Consider the following 16,381-nt stretch of genomic DNA (forward strand, 5'->3'; position numbering starts at 1 on the left):
CTTTTTTATTTCTCTGGTGACTTAATCCTACATGCTAAGTGATTGAGTATTTTGCATGGCATTATTTACAATCCCGTATCCAATGGCAACTTAGCCTTTAAAAGGCACACCCGGTAACATTCTCGACTCCGTCGCATGCGTTAATCAGCTCATTGAAAGCTTGCTCTGGACCGCAGAAATTGACACGTGGCCTATCGTCGACGCAAAGGAAGTATTTCTGGCAATTGTCCGGAGCCCGGTAGAATCGAATCGGGGCGATGAGTCCATCGGCTTGTGTTGGGCAGCTGAATCCAAGGTAGGCCGCTTCATCACAATCCTCAACTAGATCGGGCCAATCGCACTGATAGGTAGCACTGTTGAAGGCTAGACCGTACGGACATTCCAACCTGTGACCTCGACCGTTGTCACAGTTCATAAATCGACCGCAATCGGCTCGATCGCCCAGCTTGTAGTATCCGAACTGATGGGGACATTCTTCGCCTGGGATGGCCGGTTGGGTACGTGTTCTGCTGCCGCAGTCCACATCGATAGGGTACTGGCACGGGTAGGAAAATAGGTTCAACTTTTCGTTGAACAGAAGCCCATCGGGGCAGAGTTTACGCTCCGGGTTGCCGTCCTGCAATGAGAGGGGTGCTTTGAGTGGTTTGAAATTTAAATTAAATGGAACATTGCATCTCTTACAACACATTCGATGTAGGCGTCGCACTCGTCCGGAACGGGATATCGACCGTTTTTGTCCGGGCATGATTGACTGTTTGCTGTGGGGCGGGGAAATCAACCAAATGATTAGTGATAGGTGATAATCGGTGGACTGGTTTAGGAAAACATTTTTGCTAAGCTTAGCACAATTGAAACGATGAGAATGTCCTTGATTGGATCCATATGGATTTGAATATATGTAAATCAATATGTCAGGCTGCTGAACTTCATTGGAGTAGGAAGGTTAAAAATTAATCATGTGATAAATCTGCTTAATTAATTATGATTCATCGAGCGATTTTTTTTTTATTTTGCCTTATTGGTCGTCGTTGATATTTATTATCCAATCACTCTGCAATAGTAGATATTAAACTTTTCACGATGAGTTCATAACAAATTGGCCCGCTCGCTGCTGAGTGTTCGCCAACTTTAGCAAAGTTGCAGAGGACTTTATGACACTACAGGTTGGACTCCATTATCCGCAGTTTACTTTCGTCACTTCCATCGTAGATTTCTCGACATTCCTCGGATTTAAAGTATACTAATTTACTCAGAATGATTTCTAAACTGGTTGTCTTGGAGGTCGTTTCAATTTGAATTTAAAGCTATCCTAGCATTGCCATTAACGGTTTCTTTTCTAGGCATGGATTTCTGATGATCCTTCGAACTAGAGATTTTCAACTCCTTTGAAAGAAATCTTTTGATGTTATGCTGTTGAGCTGGCATTTGATGTACCTACTCATTTTTCGATGAACCGTAATTTTTTTTAAACGTTCCACTAGCTATGGTCTCCTGAGTTAAAGTTTAAAATATACTTTACCCTAACACGTCAAGTTTTGGAGGCCATTAGGCACCCTAAGCTTTGTGTATGAATTAAAACAACTACATACTAAGACGATCACATTTCGGACAATTCTCCACTTCAAATAAAATATTGATCAAAAAACACTAGTCTTCCTTCTGACTGCATTCAACATTAGAAAAAAAGGTGTTAAATTTCGTCCCAAATACAGTCAACAGTTCATAAGTATCAAAGAATTTTAATTCACACTCCGAACGACAGAGATTCGCTAATTTCATCGCACAACGTGGGATAGCAACATTCAAGGTGAACCGCCTACGAAGCTCATCTTCATAATTATAAATTCATCACTCGGCTAATCGACCTTCTCACTGTAAAACATGCCCGTTACGAACCACTCAATATCGCGCCTCACGACCAGGGAGAGCATCACTCAATAGCTGCCGACGTAAATCTTATTAACGAAATCGACAATGATCACACCATTCAAGTCACGCATTGCGCAATGGATCGGCACTCGATCACGATCATCAATTATCACCTAACTGTTTGTTCTAGACCCGTTGGCAACCTTCACAAAAGTGGGAAACCTTTCGCTTTCAACGGAATCAAACACACCAATCAATCCATTATTACCGTGAATGCAGAACAGGGCCACAGAGACGATCACTGCCGCGGGAAGTATTCTGGACAGAGCCATCTTTCGATTAACCGACGTTCGTTCGATTTACTTTTGGCGCGCTTATTTCGCTGATTCAAACCGTTCTCACTGCAATCCAAATTCACACTAACCGATCGAGGCAAACTGCTGAAGGGGTTGATCCACGCGATCACGGTTGGTGATCTGCTGTTTTGTTTGCTGGAAGTGATTCAGCCGCCCAGAGCCTGAGTCAGGTTGGTGATCATGGTGGTGGTGGTGGTGATGGTGGTTGTTTGGCGACAGCATCTGCTTTCCTGCTTTTGGGGGTGAATCTCGACGCGACAGCAAAGATCACCGCCACCCGATAGCGGCAGAACCAAGCGTCACAGTGCTATGTGGCTTTGGCGTCATTAGGGGTAGGAGAAATGTGAATTGTTCGTTCAATTTCACTAAAAATTTACCAGTAGATTTACATTAAATGTATTTACAGTTCAATAACTCAAGTTAATCATCGAGATTTTGCAATTTTCTACGATCTGAATTTTTGTGTGCCATCCTCGTACAGATTCTAACAAGTTTTATGGCACAGTCTGACAGAATACGTGCACAGGTTTCGTTATAAATCTTCTGAAATAAGAAGCGAGCGGCAAGAAGCTGCGGGGGCCTTTGCTCGATTATTCTGAATATTAGCAGACTGTCCCTTGTGGAAGCATCTTCAGGTTTTAAGTTCAAGCTTCTCGTAAAGGTCACCCAGAGGAAGGAAGACCGCAAAAGGCTATTTTTATTCATAAGAATTTCCCGGGGGCCAGAACAATGAAACTGCCCACCTAAGATAAATAGATCTCACGGTAGTCGGAGCATTTTCGCGTGATATATTGAGTTCCCGATGGGACTGACTAACAAGATAAATAATGCAGTGAGAAAAAAAAACCTACAAATAGGCAATGCATCACGTTGAACTTCACGTTTTTTGCTTCTTTTAACATGAACAAAGTGGAGAGGAACGTCATGGCATATGTGATGCGATTTTGAGATCAAGCTACCAGTTCCATCTTAGTAGGCGCGTACATATCTGCCGAAGAAGAGCAAAGGTTGCCTTGACATTTAATCGATTGGTTTTGTGTTATGCTGCTGCTGCTGCTGTTGTTGATGACGATGCTGCCGATGATCAGCTTCTGGTTAAACCGGTCAATTTGGTTTTGAATGAATTATTTCTTGTAAATCGATGAATGGTGCTTTTTTTCATTGGATTTTACGATATCTAGTTCTGAGGATGCGTAATGCTGAAATAAACGGAGCCTAAAATAATCTGCTTATACAATTATTGTGCTTGATTTGTTGTTCAAAATTGAAAATCAACTAGAATTTAATATGCTCCAACCGATCTAAAAGAAGACGTTAAGTGAAATCATTTACATTCATTTAGTGCATTCATTTGCCTCTAACTTTTTTCATAAACAGAATTTCGTGAAATTATGTGTGAAACTTTTTTATTAGCTACAACTTTTGCGTAAAACTCAAATCTGTATCTCTTATGCATGGTGAACCAGAGTGAACAGAACCCAGCAATGTTTTTCAGTGAATGTAAATTACATTCTTTGAAAAGTAATAACAAGTTCTGCCCGCTCTAGTTCGTCATGCATAAGAGGTACAGATTTGAGTTACTAATAAAAGTTTTTGTTAATATCAAAATCTACAAAAGCTTCATACTTTTTTTTACGGAATTCTTTTGATGGAAAAAGTAAGAGACAAATGAATGTAATTAATCATTGCCTGGTGATAATATTTGGTCCCTACCCAAAACTTCCAATGTACTTTTCTTCAACATTTCGCTCCGTTTTATAACGGTAAACGCTTTAGAGCAGTTCCACGCCAAATGACCAATCGTTCTGACGCGACCTTCTCCGATTTGCATGAAACGTTGCATCAGCTAGACGCGGACAGTTGCTGAACGCTTCGAATGTGTCGAGCCAACAAGAAAGTGGCCAAAGGTTATCCAAATTCCGGGTTTATTCACTAACCGCCCAACTGCAAAAATTTGAATAATGAATTGTTCATTTTGGAATTAAGTTTCTAAACCGTTTATTTTGTTATTAATATATTAGTGAATGGAGCATCAAAAACAATTTCGTAGTTCTACGTCAACAATGCGGCCGTGCTTTGGACACAACCCTTAACGTTTTTAATCGAGCATTTAAAAAACCTGAACACCCCTCATTTTGTAGGTGTGTGCGTGCAGAATGATGCCGCTATTTCGATTTGGACATTTGCTCTTCCGTTATCAAAATGGCGTCCATTGCAACCGGGATCGTCAAGAAATTTACGGGGTCAAATGTTTGTAAAACGTCTGCTGTCTTTCCTGAAGCAACACAATTATTCCGTGCTGTTTTTGCCAGATTTGGCATCCTGTCATATCGGAAAAAAAAGTCAAGGAGTGGTATACCGACAGCAATGTGCAGGCGGACGAGCTGGGTGTACATAATCTGAGGGTAGGAGTTAAACAATAATTCTGATTTGGTCAACTGGAAGCTCGCGTGATATGAAGGTTTGTCACTCAGCACAGCCAAAAACAAGCTTGGGCACACTTAGGCACAGTCATTGGCACTGTTTGGCACCAATGGTTACAATTTTTCTGATCTTTAAAGTTACTGGCAACACTGAACTTTTTCTGCGCCTGCGCAGTATGCATGTGTCAAAATTGGTTATTGATGTTGCCACAATAAAATCCAATTTTCTCAAACCACAACCGTGAATCTCCACCAAGTCTAGCAGTGCATTCTCCTAAATCGAATTGTCAGCGCACACACTGATGCATGTCCGAAGAAGTAGGTAAACTGGCCACAAAGTAAAAGTTCTAATATTCCACAGGCCGGGTCAGGTTGACCGACTACCATAACCACCCTGATAAAAAATAATAATACCATAACATAATATAAAATCACAACGAAATCTTTTGCCAGCAATTGATCTTATTGTATGTATTCCAACCAAGTAAATTCAAAATATTGTTATTAAAATAGATCTACAATACGTCCCATATAACATGAGTTTTCAACAATAAAAAAAACAATAGAATGAATGAAAAATGGCTCAAGTTTGTTCGGGAAAAAGTGATTTTTTGTATGGTTAAGATACATAACAACCCCCTTGTTCTATTGTAGATATCCCCATTTACCATAGATTCTATTGTGGAATAAATAAATTCTATGGTTATTTTATCGTTGTGGACAGTACAATTTATTTTTAGTACAATCAATTCTATTGCATGGCTACAATATATTTCATTGTACCTCTATCGTTCTTTTTTTTTTCGGGTGATTTAAAGGTTTGTGTGATACTCCGTCGTTAAGTAAATTAACCATAACATTTTTAGTAGGGCATTATCATTAAAATTCTTAGGGTTTTGTTTTCGCTAGCGCTGATTTCATCTGTTTTTCGCATATTTTTTAATTGTACCAAATCAAACAAATATTAGTTATCGCGTTTGGATAAGTGTAAATTAAGATCTATCACGTCTTAAGAAGTTTTTTTAGTGATATTGTAATTAACGTGAAAAATCTGGGACAAGAATTTGTTTCGAGTAACTGTGTTGCTGTGGTGTCGCGTCGGTCGGTTTTTCATTTCGCTTGTTTTTGGTGCTTTGCCTCCCTCTCAAGTAGAGTTCTACCAACAATCAATACGAAACTAACGATTTTAAATTGGCTCACTACTTGACTAGCCTATTGGTCCCAAGCAAACGATTAACGTACCCCATTCTAGTCGAAATTCTAGTACTACGCAATGTTTGTTTTGATTCGCTATGAAAGTTTGACAGATAAAATGAGGGGTTATTGGTTTTTCCTATGTTTCGAGGGGTGAATTGATTAGCTTGGGACCGAAGAGAGTACCAGAGCTGAGCCAAAAAGTTGAGCATGCTATTTCGGGACCTTCTAGTCTTAGAGTTACCTCTATGGTTTTACCGGGTATTTTTTTCTTTTCTTGGTGCTGGCGTTCTGCCTTCCGGAGGATGCACGCGAATGAGGTGTCAAGTAAAAATTCGGTGCAAATGAAAAACATCGAATGTTATTCAAAATGTCGTGTTGGGTTGTAAAAACAACGCGGAAGATTTTTGCGACTACCGCGAGTGAACAAACCGGTCCTTTTTCGGAGACAGAATTTGGTGAGATCCATCTGATTTATAATCAATCATAAATGCATATTTCCATATATTACTAAATACGCGCCAGATTTCGAAACATCACATTTCGAAATCTGGAAGTGTGTTTGCAGTACCATTATTCATATGATAACGGTAGTGTTTACATGCGGGGCTTATTGTATGTGAAAGTAACCTCGGAATGGACGTGAATTACCAGGCATTCTGAAATGGGTTGCTGAATCTGCAGTAGAGTTATCGCTTTCTAACTCCCGGACTAAACTTGCTTTAAATTATTACATCAAGGATTGTTGTAAGCAAATTTATTCCATAATACCACTGCCGGCCAGTGGGGGTTAGATTGAATACACACACACACATTATCATTAAAATTCTTAAACCATGAGTAAAAAGGTTCTAACAACCAGTGGAAACTAACGATTTAAAATTGGCTCACTACTTGACTAGCCTATTGGTCCCAATCAAATCGATTAACGTACCCCATTATGGTCGAAATTCTAGTATAACATTATGTTTGTTTTGATTCGCTATGAAAGTTTGACAGATAAAATGAGGGGTTCGTGGATTTTCCTTTGTTTCGAGGGGTGCATCGATCAGCTTGGGACCGAAGAGAGTACCAGAGCATAAAAGTGCAAACTAAATATAGAATTGGTGTACACGGTAAAAAAAAGTACCCAAAAGTAAGTTCTTTTCACTCAAGTCGCGGCACGCGTATTAATGATAATTTTGTCCTTTTTAGCAAGTAATATTACACCATATTTTCGATATGATTGTAGTGCATCCACTTTGACGTGATATCAAAATTATTTTTTTGCTGTGTACCGTTGACGGGCTTCGTTCTTGGCTCCTCTGGTTCTGGCCTGCTCTATCGCGGCTTTTGCTTCTCTACGCTCCTCAATCTTCCGCCAGGTTTTATCTGTGATCCACTCTTTCCTCTGGGTGCGCAGCTCACCCAAGTTGTTCTCGCTTGTTTCTATAAAGGCATTCTTGATGGCCGTCCATTGTTCTTCTACGCTGCCACCTTCTGGAACGTCCGCAGCTCGAGTCTCAAGTCCTTCAACGGCGTGTGTTGAACCGCCGCCCGAGTCTCTCCTCCCGTCGCTGGATCCGCACCATGCGTAGGCGGATTTCGCCGATTAGAAGGTGATGGTCAGACGCGATGTCGGCGCTGCGTTTATTCCGGACATCAAGAAGGCTCCGTTTCCATTTCCGGCTGATGCAGATGTGGTCGATCTGATAGTCGGTATGTCCTTCACGGGAAACCCACGTGACTTTATACACTGGTCGATGGGGGAAGAGCGAGCCCCCCAAAATTCTGCAAACAGCTCACCGTTCTCGCTCATTTCGCCGAGACCATGGCGTCCCATGACACGCTCATAGTCCGTGTTGTCGGAGCCGATCTTCACATTAAAGTCGCCAGTGTAGATCTTGATGTCACCCTTTGGAACCTTATCCACGACGGCATTCAGTTGACTGTAAAAATTCTCCTTGTCCTGTAGCTCGGCAGCATCGGTTGGCGCATAACATTGGATTATGGTAAGGTTACGAACCCGTGTTCTAAATCTGGCAACGATTATCATCTCATTAACAGGCTCCCACTTGTGAGCGCAGCACTTTCCTGGACGCTAAGTAGGAGACCAACTCCACAATGGCGGGGAGCGTTTTCACCTCGAATACCAGAGTGTAGTCAACAATCAATACGAAACTATCGATTTTAAATTGGCTCACTACTTGACTAGCCTATTGGTCCCAAGCAAATCGACTAACGTACCCCATTCTAGTATAAACTCCAGTACTACACTATGTTCGTTTTGATTCGCTATGAAAGTTTGACAGATAAAATGAGGGGTTAGTGGATTTTCCTATGTTTCGAGGGGTGAATCGATTAGCTTGGGACCGAAGATAGTACCAGAGCTGAGCCAAAAAGTTGAGCTCGTTTCTTCGGGACCTTCTGGTCTTAGAGTTACCTCTATGGTAGTACCTGTCCCGACGGCAGTTTGTGTTCTCCAAAGTTTGGCCAACGAACTTCACTCAGTCCCAGGATTTCTAGCTTCATGCGTCGCGCCTCGTTCGCGAGTTGTGCCAGTTTACCCTGGTGGGCTAACGTCAATACATTCCATGATCCAATTCGTGTCCGTTGAGCTTAATCAAGGTTGCTGAACCTGTTATATACACGAAAGAGTGAAGAAATGTTATTTCTCCTTGCATTTCAACCAATATCGCCATATCAATTTTTAATCAAAAGCGCCAACTCGTATTACACAGCAAAAAAAAATGTAATATCGATCAATGTAATTCAAGCTGATGTATGAAATAATGATGTAATAGCAAAAAGCAGATACAATATTACATCAATGGATGTAATTTTGTTCGCAAAATCGATGTACATCGTACAACGTTATATTACACAACCGATGGATTGACCTGGTTGCAGCAGTGTGGATGTAATATTCAACAACTTTTTTTTCTATGTACATCCGAATGAGCTGAAATTTTTAGAAAATGATTTTCTCACCTAATGACACACATCTAAGGGTTGGCCCTTGACTCGGCTGTTGGAATCTCGACATAAACAATTAACCACAGACAAACAGACATAACACATTGAATATTTCTCATTGTAAAACATCGTCGCTAAAACATTACCGCCATCTGTTGAGTACACTGTCGTGGGTAGTACGCTGAACAGATGGCGGTAATGTGTAAACGTAAAACGCAAGGAAATTGACTATGCGCGCCACATGTGGCAGTACTACCAACTGAGATACTTTTAAATTGACTGTTAAATGCTTGTTCGATGAACAACTTGTTAGTGTTACGTCTGTTTGTCTGTGAATTAACTGTGAATGCCACTAAAAAATAACCACAGTTATTCACATCTGCTAATAGATACGCTATCCGTTTCAACATCACGGTGCATTTCAGCTTGCCCCGGTGTACCTTATACTTATTAATTTGTTACGAATTGAGACAGAATTTGACTTTATTTATCTAAACTGGTTCGAAAATATCCATTTACCGACCCCTCCCCGGAGCATTTACAGAATCCACTTCCAGGATTGGGAGCTCGTTTTGCTGTCACCGCACAAAATCCATCTTCCACTTTTTTATCGTTTAGCATCGTTTCGCTTTTGTTTGAGCCTTTCGTGCAGCTTTCTAGCGTATTCCGTGAACAGAGCCTGTATCTGAATGGAATATTTTTATTGTCTCATATAAGGCAATTTTAATGCTGATCTGTATTGAGAAAAAATTTTATGGATCGGAAATTGATTTTAAATCGCTTGGGCATCCTTAATATAATATGTATCGTTATTTTTCTTAACGTCGTGAATCATGGAAGAGGCTTGAAATCTCGACCAGTTCACGACAAACCATTTGAAGAATAGTTCAAGTGTTTTGGTTATCGTTCTGATACGGTATTTTATTTTAGGGATATAAGCACTCACATCACATACTGGATGACTTATTGGCCTGTTTCAAATGATACGCGAGATATCTCGCTTGATGCGATCGATTTTCGTTTGATTTATCGTTTTGTATGGTTTACAGCCAAAACAACAACAAAAAATCTGTCTAGGAGTTGTTGTTCTCCCGAAAATTTTCAGTAAAATCTGTTTTTAAACCGAATTTTATGTTCTTAAACTATTGTGTCATTCGATGGAAATAGAAAAACTATCATTAGAGTGTGTAATTGGGAGGAATAGAGGTCGAATTCAGTGAATATCAGCTGGATTTCTCTTGGGCTGATGATAACGGGATAGGTTTTTGTTTACGTTGGGATTGCGTTTTATGTAAAAACTCTTAAAATTGAAATAAGTGTTCGGATTTCTCACTTGTGAGCAGAATTTGTATGTTATTGGTGAAGGAGGAAGTTAACGCAACCGAAGGAAGTAATTTCCAGACTGGAAACGATTCAACAGCCACCGTGGCGGCATCGGACGGGACGTTCCTCCAGGTGGTCTCCCTTCAGAATGGCCACACGACAGCGGCAGCGGTGCTGGATATGGACTTTTGTCGACTGTGCCTCGGAGGCGATGGGACCCAGTTGATCAGTGTGTTCGGCGATGAATTCAACGAACCGGGCAAGGAAACGCTGAGCAGTAAGATCCATCGGTTCTTTGAAGTTCAGGTGGGTGAGATGATGGTTTGGGCTGATTGCGAGATTCATGTGGATTTTGTATTGCAGATTAATGAAGCTGATGTTCTTCCGACGCACATTTGCCAGCAGTGTTTGCTGCAGACGGAAAGTTGCGCGGAATTCCGAGAAAATTGTATCCGCAATGATGAGAAACTTAAGCAGCTGGTGTTTGTTCAGGAAAGCGTTCCGGAACCGCCGCAACCACATGTGTTCAAGAGAGAAGAACTGATATTGGAAGATGATTTTGTTGCAGAAGATGTGGGCAATGTGCCGGAGGAGGAGGAGGAATCCGCTGAGACGATTGTCGTTGACCCAACGAAAGATTACGAAAGCTCAAATCAGAGTTTACAGGAGTTATTCTCCGATGAGGAGGATAATGAGGACGGAGCTGGACCGGATGATACAAATGACGAAAGCCTCAAAGTGACAACAAATAATGATTCATCGGAGGATATGGATGATAGCAAGTTGAAAAAGTTGGTTCACATGTGCAAATATTGTGATGTAGCATTCGCCATGTCCAATGCTTGTTACGTTCACGAGACGCAGGATCACGATCTGTTGGCACCGTACGCTTGCCAGTTTTGCGAATTCAAGACAACTATTCGCATCATTCTCATTACGCACATTCGCGACGTGCACGGCATCGATCGGCCGTATATTTGCATTCAGTGCAATAAGGGATTCCACCGGAGATCGGATCTCAAAAAGCATACATTCGTACACAGCGGAGTGAGGCCCTTCGCTTGCCATGAATGCGGGAAGAGCTTCTCGAGAAATACGAATCTGACCAAGCATCTCAGAATCCATTCCGGCTACAAGCCGCATATTTGTAATGTGTGTCCAAGGTAAGTTCTCTGATATGAAATGTGACTACTTTTTGAGTTTTGATTTTTCGTAGATCTTTTGCCAACAAAGCCGATTTGGTTCGGCATCAGAACATACACTTGTCCCTGGGGAAGCAGTTTTCCTGCAGCAAGTGCAATAATACCTACGCTCGGAAGGACAAGCTTCTTAGCCACGAACGAATCTGTTTTGCCAAACACCAGCAACAACAGCAGCAGCAACAAATGGAACTTCAACGGCAAATGGCTCATATCATATCAACCGCCCCGATTGGTACGATGGGCCAGGCCGAGTTTGACGCTGAGAACATGGTCATCGCTTTGGATCCCTATCAAGAAATCGATCAAGTTCCAGCAGAAGACGATCCCGGAATCCCAAATGCTGCTCCCGTTTCGGCCGTCTCCACATTCTCCAACATAACCTTACCCTTGAGCCAATCCCATTCGAGCTCCTCCCCGGCACTTCAGACCAAGCTTTTCTCGTGTCAAAAATGTCCCAAGAAATTCCTGTCGAAAAACACCCTCCACACTCACCAGCTAACCCATTCGGACGTCCGAAACTACCGCTGCCACACGTGCGACAAAAAGTTCATTCGAAAACGGGAACTGGATCGCCATCTAACTGCAGTCCACAGTAATCACAAACCGTTCGAGTGCAAACAGTGCTCGAAGAGATTTTCCCGTAAAGATAAACTGCTTCGCCACGAGCGGGTCCATCGCGAGGACAAGTTCTTCTCGTGCATCGCCTGCGATGCTAAATTTCTGCGCAGGGAAGCACTGACCATCCATTCGAAGATACACTGCACAGCACAGGTGCGGGACGATCCATCCGATGTGATCATAATGATCGATCAAGTGCAGCAGGATCAGCTGATGGAACAGGTAATGGCTTATGCAGCCGACGATGTCGGAATGGAGTCGGTGGCCATGCTCTGAACGACTCCGAGCGAAACAATTCCATGAGTTAGGGCGGTAAGGTAGGTAGAGATCGTGAATGGACTTTTGCTGTGTTTGAGTGATCTGATGAAACATTTTTTTTTTTCAACAAGCAACAAGCGCTAGGTTCACACAATTTTCATAGGATTTTATTCGATATGTCTCCGATCACTGGTGGTCGGCGTTCATGTGACTTGTATTACCTACATGAAATTGAATGGGAAAGGGTTTAATGTCCCTAATGTCGGCCTGAGTGGCCCCTTGTTTGACTTTTTCACAAGCAACTAAAAATATAAAGTTTTTGTCTAGATGACGCATTGTTCTAAGAAAAAATGAAGGACATAAGATATTTTTGTCATGATGTGCGCTATATTTAGTTCCATAGGTCAACATTAGAGCCACTTACCCTGTGTATTTTGATTCAAGATCAATGACATTATTTTGGGAAAATTGTGTGATCGGAGTCTGATTTTCAAGTGATTTTATTCAATTCGCTTCGAATCGCGGTGATTTAAGTTCAAATGATTGGCAAACGTGTGGAAACAGTTGCTCATCTACCAATTTTCAGTTTCATTTAGTTGAACACCGAACCCGACATTATAGACAGTCGTACAACAATACTTGACTTCCTACTCAGTACTCTGTATGATATTTGGTCGGAGTACATAGGGGTCCCTCAAGTGGTATTAGCACTTAAAATAGCAATAGCAAACACACATAAGTCGAAAATTTTACTGATCAAAATAATCTGATAGAGTGCATCATTATTATTTTCTTATTATTATAAATTTTCTCACAAATATGACAACATACGACTTCGTATAGCATTATTAGCCGGTAGTGTTCGTTCGTGGGCATATATAATCATGTAACACAAATATAAGGAACAAAGTGAAACACGTATAATTAGCGTCATTTGATATTCATTTGGTCTCACGTATGTCGTCGTTGTCGTCGATGTAAAATAAATACGCGAATATGAATAAATTATAAGCTGTAGTTGTATCCTTGCAGAATAATTGTACAACCTAAATTAGTGGAAAGAAACGGCCCTGTCTATGCTATTTCTTATTAGCCTTATTAGCCTATGTCGGTGATTTTGGGTGAGAATTTATGAGTTTCTACGTTCTTCGTAATTGACAAGGGAAGAAGGTGCACGAGCCAGGGGATGAAATGTGATTAAACAAATCCTTCATTTTACAGATCAGATGCATTTTACGGCCACAGCTGACGGCAAATTCTGGAGTCAGAGACATTTAGGAAATAAAGATGACAGATCTTTAATTTAAAGTTGAAAGACGGACCCGAATTCAAAAGGCATCTCAAGGGCATCTCAAGAATAGATTCTAAACTATTCTAAGCAGAATTGCAAGTGAATTTTCAGATGCATTTAGAGGAAAACTTCAAAACAATACTGAGAAAAATTCCTATACATTTCAGAAGTGAACTGGATGAGAATTCGAAGGAGAATTTAAGCGAATTGTAATTAAAATTATTGGATGAAACAGCAGTGAATTCCTGGCATAATCATAAACAATAGCATGAATTCCATGAATTTTTTGAAGTGTTCTGCAGAGAATTTCTGGATTGTTATATAGAAATTTATGGTCTCTCAGAAAGAATCTTAAAGTTATTTTAGAAGAATTCTGAAATAAGCGTTGTGAAGGGGAATAAAGGAAATTCTCAAGAACGTTCCAATAAAATCTTATAAAGAGTTCTGAACGAATTTTTAAGATAGTTAAAACTTAGCAAAAATTTGAAGATCGAACGCAGAAACAAATGCACTATTCAGACAAGAGCGGAAAAGACAAAACTCGGTTTTTCGAAGGAAGAAGCGTCAGCAGGAAGACCGAGATCGCGAGACGATGAAAAATCTGTACCGCGTAAACGACACACGGAAGTTCTATGAGAAGCTAAATAGTTCGCGCAAAGGCTACGTGCCGCAAGCCGATATGTGCAAGGACTTGGACGGTAACCTTCTCACGAACGAGTGTGAGGTGATTGAGGGGTGGAAGCAGTACTATGACGAGCACCTCAACGGTGAAGAAGCAGAAAACGAAGGTGGCACGGCAACAGACCTTGGAGCAAGCGCAGCAGACGATAGGCTACCGGCCCCTGATCTTCAATATGTTGACGAGGTGATCGGTCGGCTGAAGAACAACAAAGCAATTGGTGTAGATCAACTACCAAGTGAGCTATTATACGGTGGTGAAGCACTGGCTAGAGCGTTGCACTGGGTAATTGCCAAGATTTTGAGAAGGAGATATTACTGGAGGAGTGGATAGAAGGTGCCGTATGCCCAATCTACAAAAAGGGTGACAAGTTGGATTGCTGCAACTACCGCGCGATCACACTGCTGAGCGCCGCTTACAAGGTACTATTCCAAATACTATGCCGCCGCCTGTCACCTGTCACCATTTGAGAGTTCGTGGGGCAATACCAGACTTGATTCATGGGTGCCCGCGCTACCATGGACCAAATTTTCGCGATTCGGCAGGTTCTGTAGAAATGCCGCGAATATAACGTGCCCACACATCATTTGTTCATCGATTTCAAATCCGCATACGACACAATCGATCGAGATCAGCTATGGCAGATTATGCACGAGTACGGACGATGGATCAGGTGATGTGTGTTGTTCGACTATCGGGGACACTCTCGAGGGGGTTACGGCAAGGTGATGGACTTTCGTGTCTGCTATTCAACATCGCGTTAGAAGGTGTGATCAGAAGAGCTGGTATAGACACGAGTGGCACGATCTTCAGGAAGTCCACCCAGCTTCTTGGCTTTGCCGATGGCATTGACATCATGGCACGGAACTGAGACGATGGCGAAAACGTACATCAGACTGAAGGCTGAAGCTAGGCGGATTGGACTTGCCATCAACGCATCAAAGGCAAAATACATGAAAGAAAGAGGTTCTAGGGAAGACAATGCCTCCCACCACGAGTTCAGATTGACGGTGACGAAATCGAGGTGGTCGATGAGTTCGTGTATTTGAGCTCACTGGTGACCGCCGAAAATGATACCTGCAGAGAAATACAAAGACGCATTATGGCAGGGAATCGTGCCTACTTTGGACTCCGGAGTCACGCTCCGGTCGAATAAAATTCGCCGTCGCAAGAAGTTGACTATCTACAAGACGCTGATTAGACCGGTGGTCATCTACGGCCACGAGACCTAAACTATACTCGTTGAGGACCAACGCGCCCTTGGTGTTTTCGAACGGAAGGTGTTGCGTACCATCTACGGTAGAGTGCAGATGGATGACGGAACGTGGAGGAGGCGAATGAACCACGAATTGCACCAGCTGCTGGGAGAACCATCCATCGTCCACATTGTAAGAATGCCGAACGACGACCCAGTGAAAATGGTTCTCGAAAGCGCCCCAACAGGAACAAGAAGAAGAGGCGCGCAGCGGGCAAGGTGGATCGACCAAGTAGAAGGCGACCTGCGGACCCTTCGCAGACTACGAGCCTGGCAAAGTGTGGCCATTGATCGAGTAGAGTGGAGGCGACTTCTTCGGGCAGCAGAGAACAACAAGGCCTTAGTATGATTGCAAGCAAGTAAGCCATAAAATGAATCCAAGAGTTCCACTTTTTTTTTCGAAAACACGTGCAACTGTAATATTAGAATGAATTTGGGGTCTTAACATAAACATGGACCCGAATGAGTATTAAACCAGACTTCCTACTGAACACACGTCTTTCTCTAGAGGTTATGGGCCCAGTTACGTCCGGCCTCTGAAGTTGAAGCTAATTGATTTGAAGAATCCAGAAGTTCGTTACGGAATTACGGAGAAGACGGGAGTGAAGATGTCAAGCGCGGCGAAAGTAAGAATAGTCCAGTTTGCTGGTGAAGGATACGACGTGTGGAGGTTCCAGGTCGAAACGCAGTTGTCGGCTCACGGCGTGAAGGAAATGATCAAGAAGGATGTACCAGCTGACGAAGCGCAGAGGAAAGCTTTTCAAGAAAAGGACGAAAAGGCAAAGGCTCTTCTAGTTGCGTACATCGCGGATTCTCATCTGGAGTACGTGCGTGACAACATGTTTGCAAGCATCAGAAGAGATGTCACAATCTGCGTTATTTGATTTTCTCCCGGACCAGAAATTAGTGGCATCGCGAGTGATAATTTTTAATTTCAGTTTATTTACTGCTGCGCGTA

General features: G+C 42.1%; 2 protein-coding genes across 2 annotated transcripts; one reads left to right on the top strand and one right to left on the bottom strand.

Annotated features, from left to right (window-relative positions):
* Nucleotides 1-25: 25 nt before the first annotated feature.
* obst-E (obstructor-E) lies at nt 26-2,321 on the bottom strand. The gene is made up of 3 exons (XM_065238096.1): nt 2,138-2,321; nt 682-758; nt 26-616 (listed from the first exon to the last, which is right to left on the bottom strand). Exons 1-3 carry the CDS (start codon nt 2,199-2,201, stop codon nt 98-100), a joined length of 660 nt encoding a protein of 219 aa, XP_065094168.1. The 5' UTR covers nt 2,202-2,321; the 3' UTR covers nt 26-97.
* A 7,555-nt stretch (nt 2,322-9,876) lies between these two features.
* Nucleotides 9,877-13,185, top strand: LOC135714709 (zinc finger protein 436-like). The gene is made up of 3 exons (XM_065238107.1): nt 9,877-10,426; nt 10,484-11,283; nt 11,337-13,185. Exons 1-3 carry the CDS (start codon nt 10,148-10,150, stop codon nt 12,214-12,216), a joined length of 1,959 nt encoding a protein of 652 aa, XP_065094179.1. The 5' UTR covers nt 9,877-10,147; the 3' UTR covers nt 12,217-13,185.
* Nucleotides 13,186-16,381: the final 3,196 nt, after the last annotated feature.

This window comes from Ochlerotatus camptorhynchus, unplaced genomic scaffold (genome assembly GCF_037179485.1).
Source record: "Ochlerotatus camptorhynchus isolate MF236.1 unplaced genomic scaffold, CSIRO-AGI_Acam_v1.1 ptg000045l, whole genome shotgun sequence".
NCBI classification, from domain to species: Eukaryota; Metazoa; Arthropoda; class Insecta; order Diptera; family Culicidae; genus Ochlerotatus; species Ochlerotatus camptorhynchus.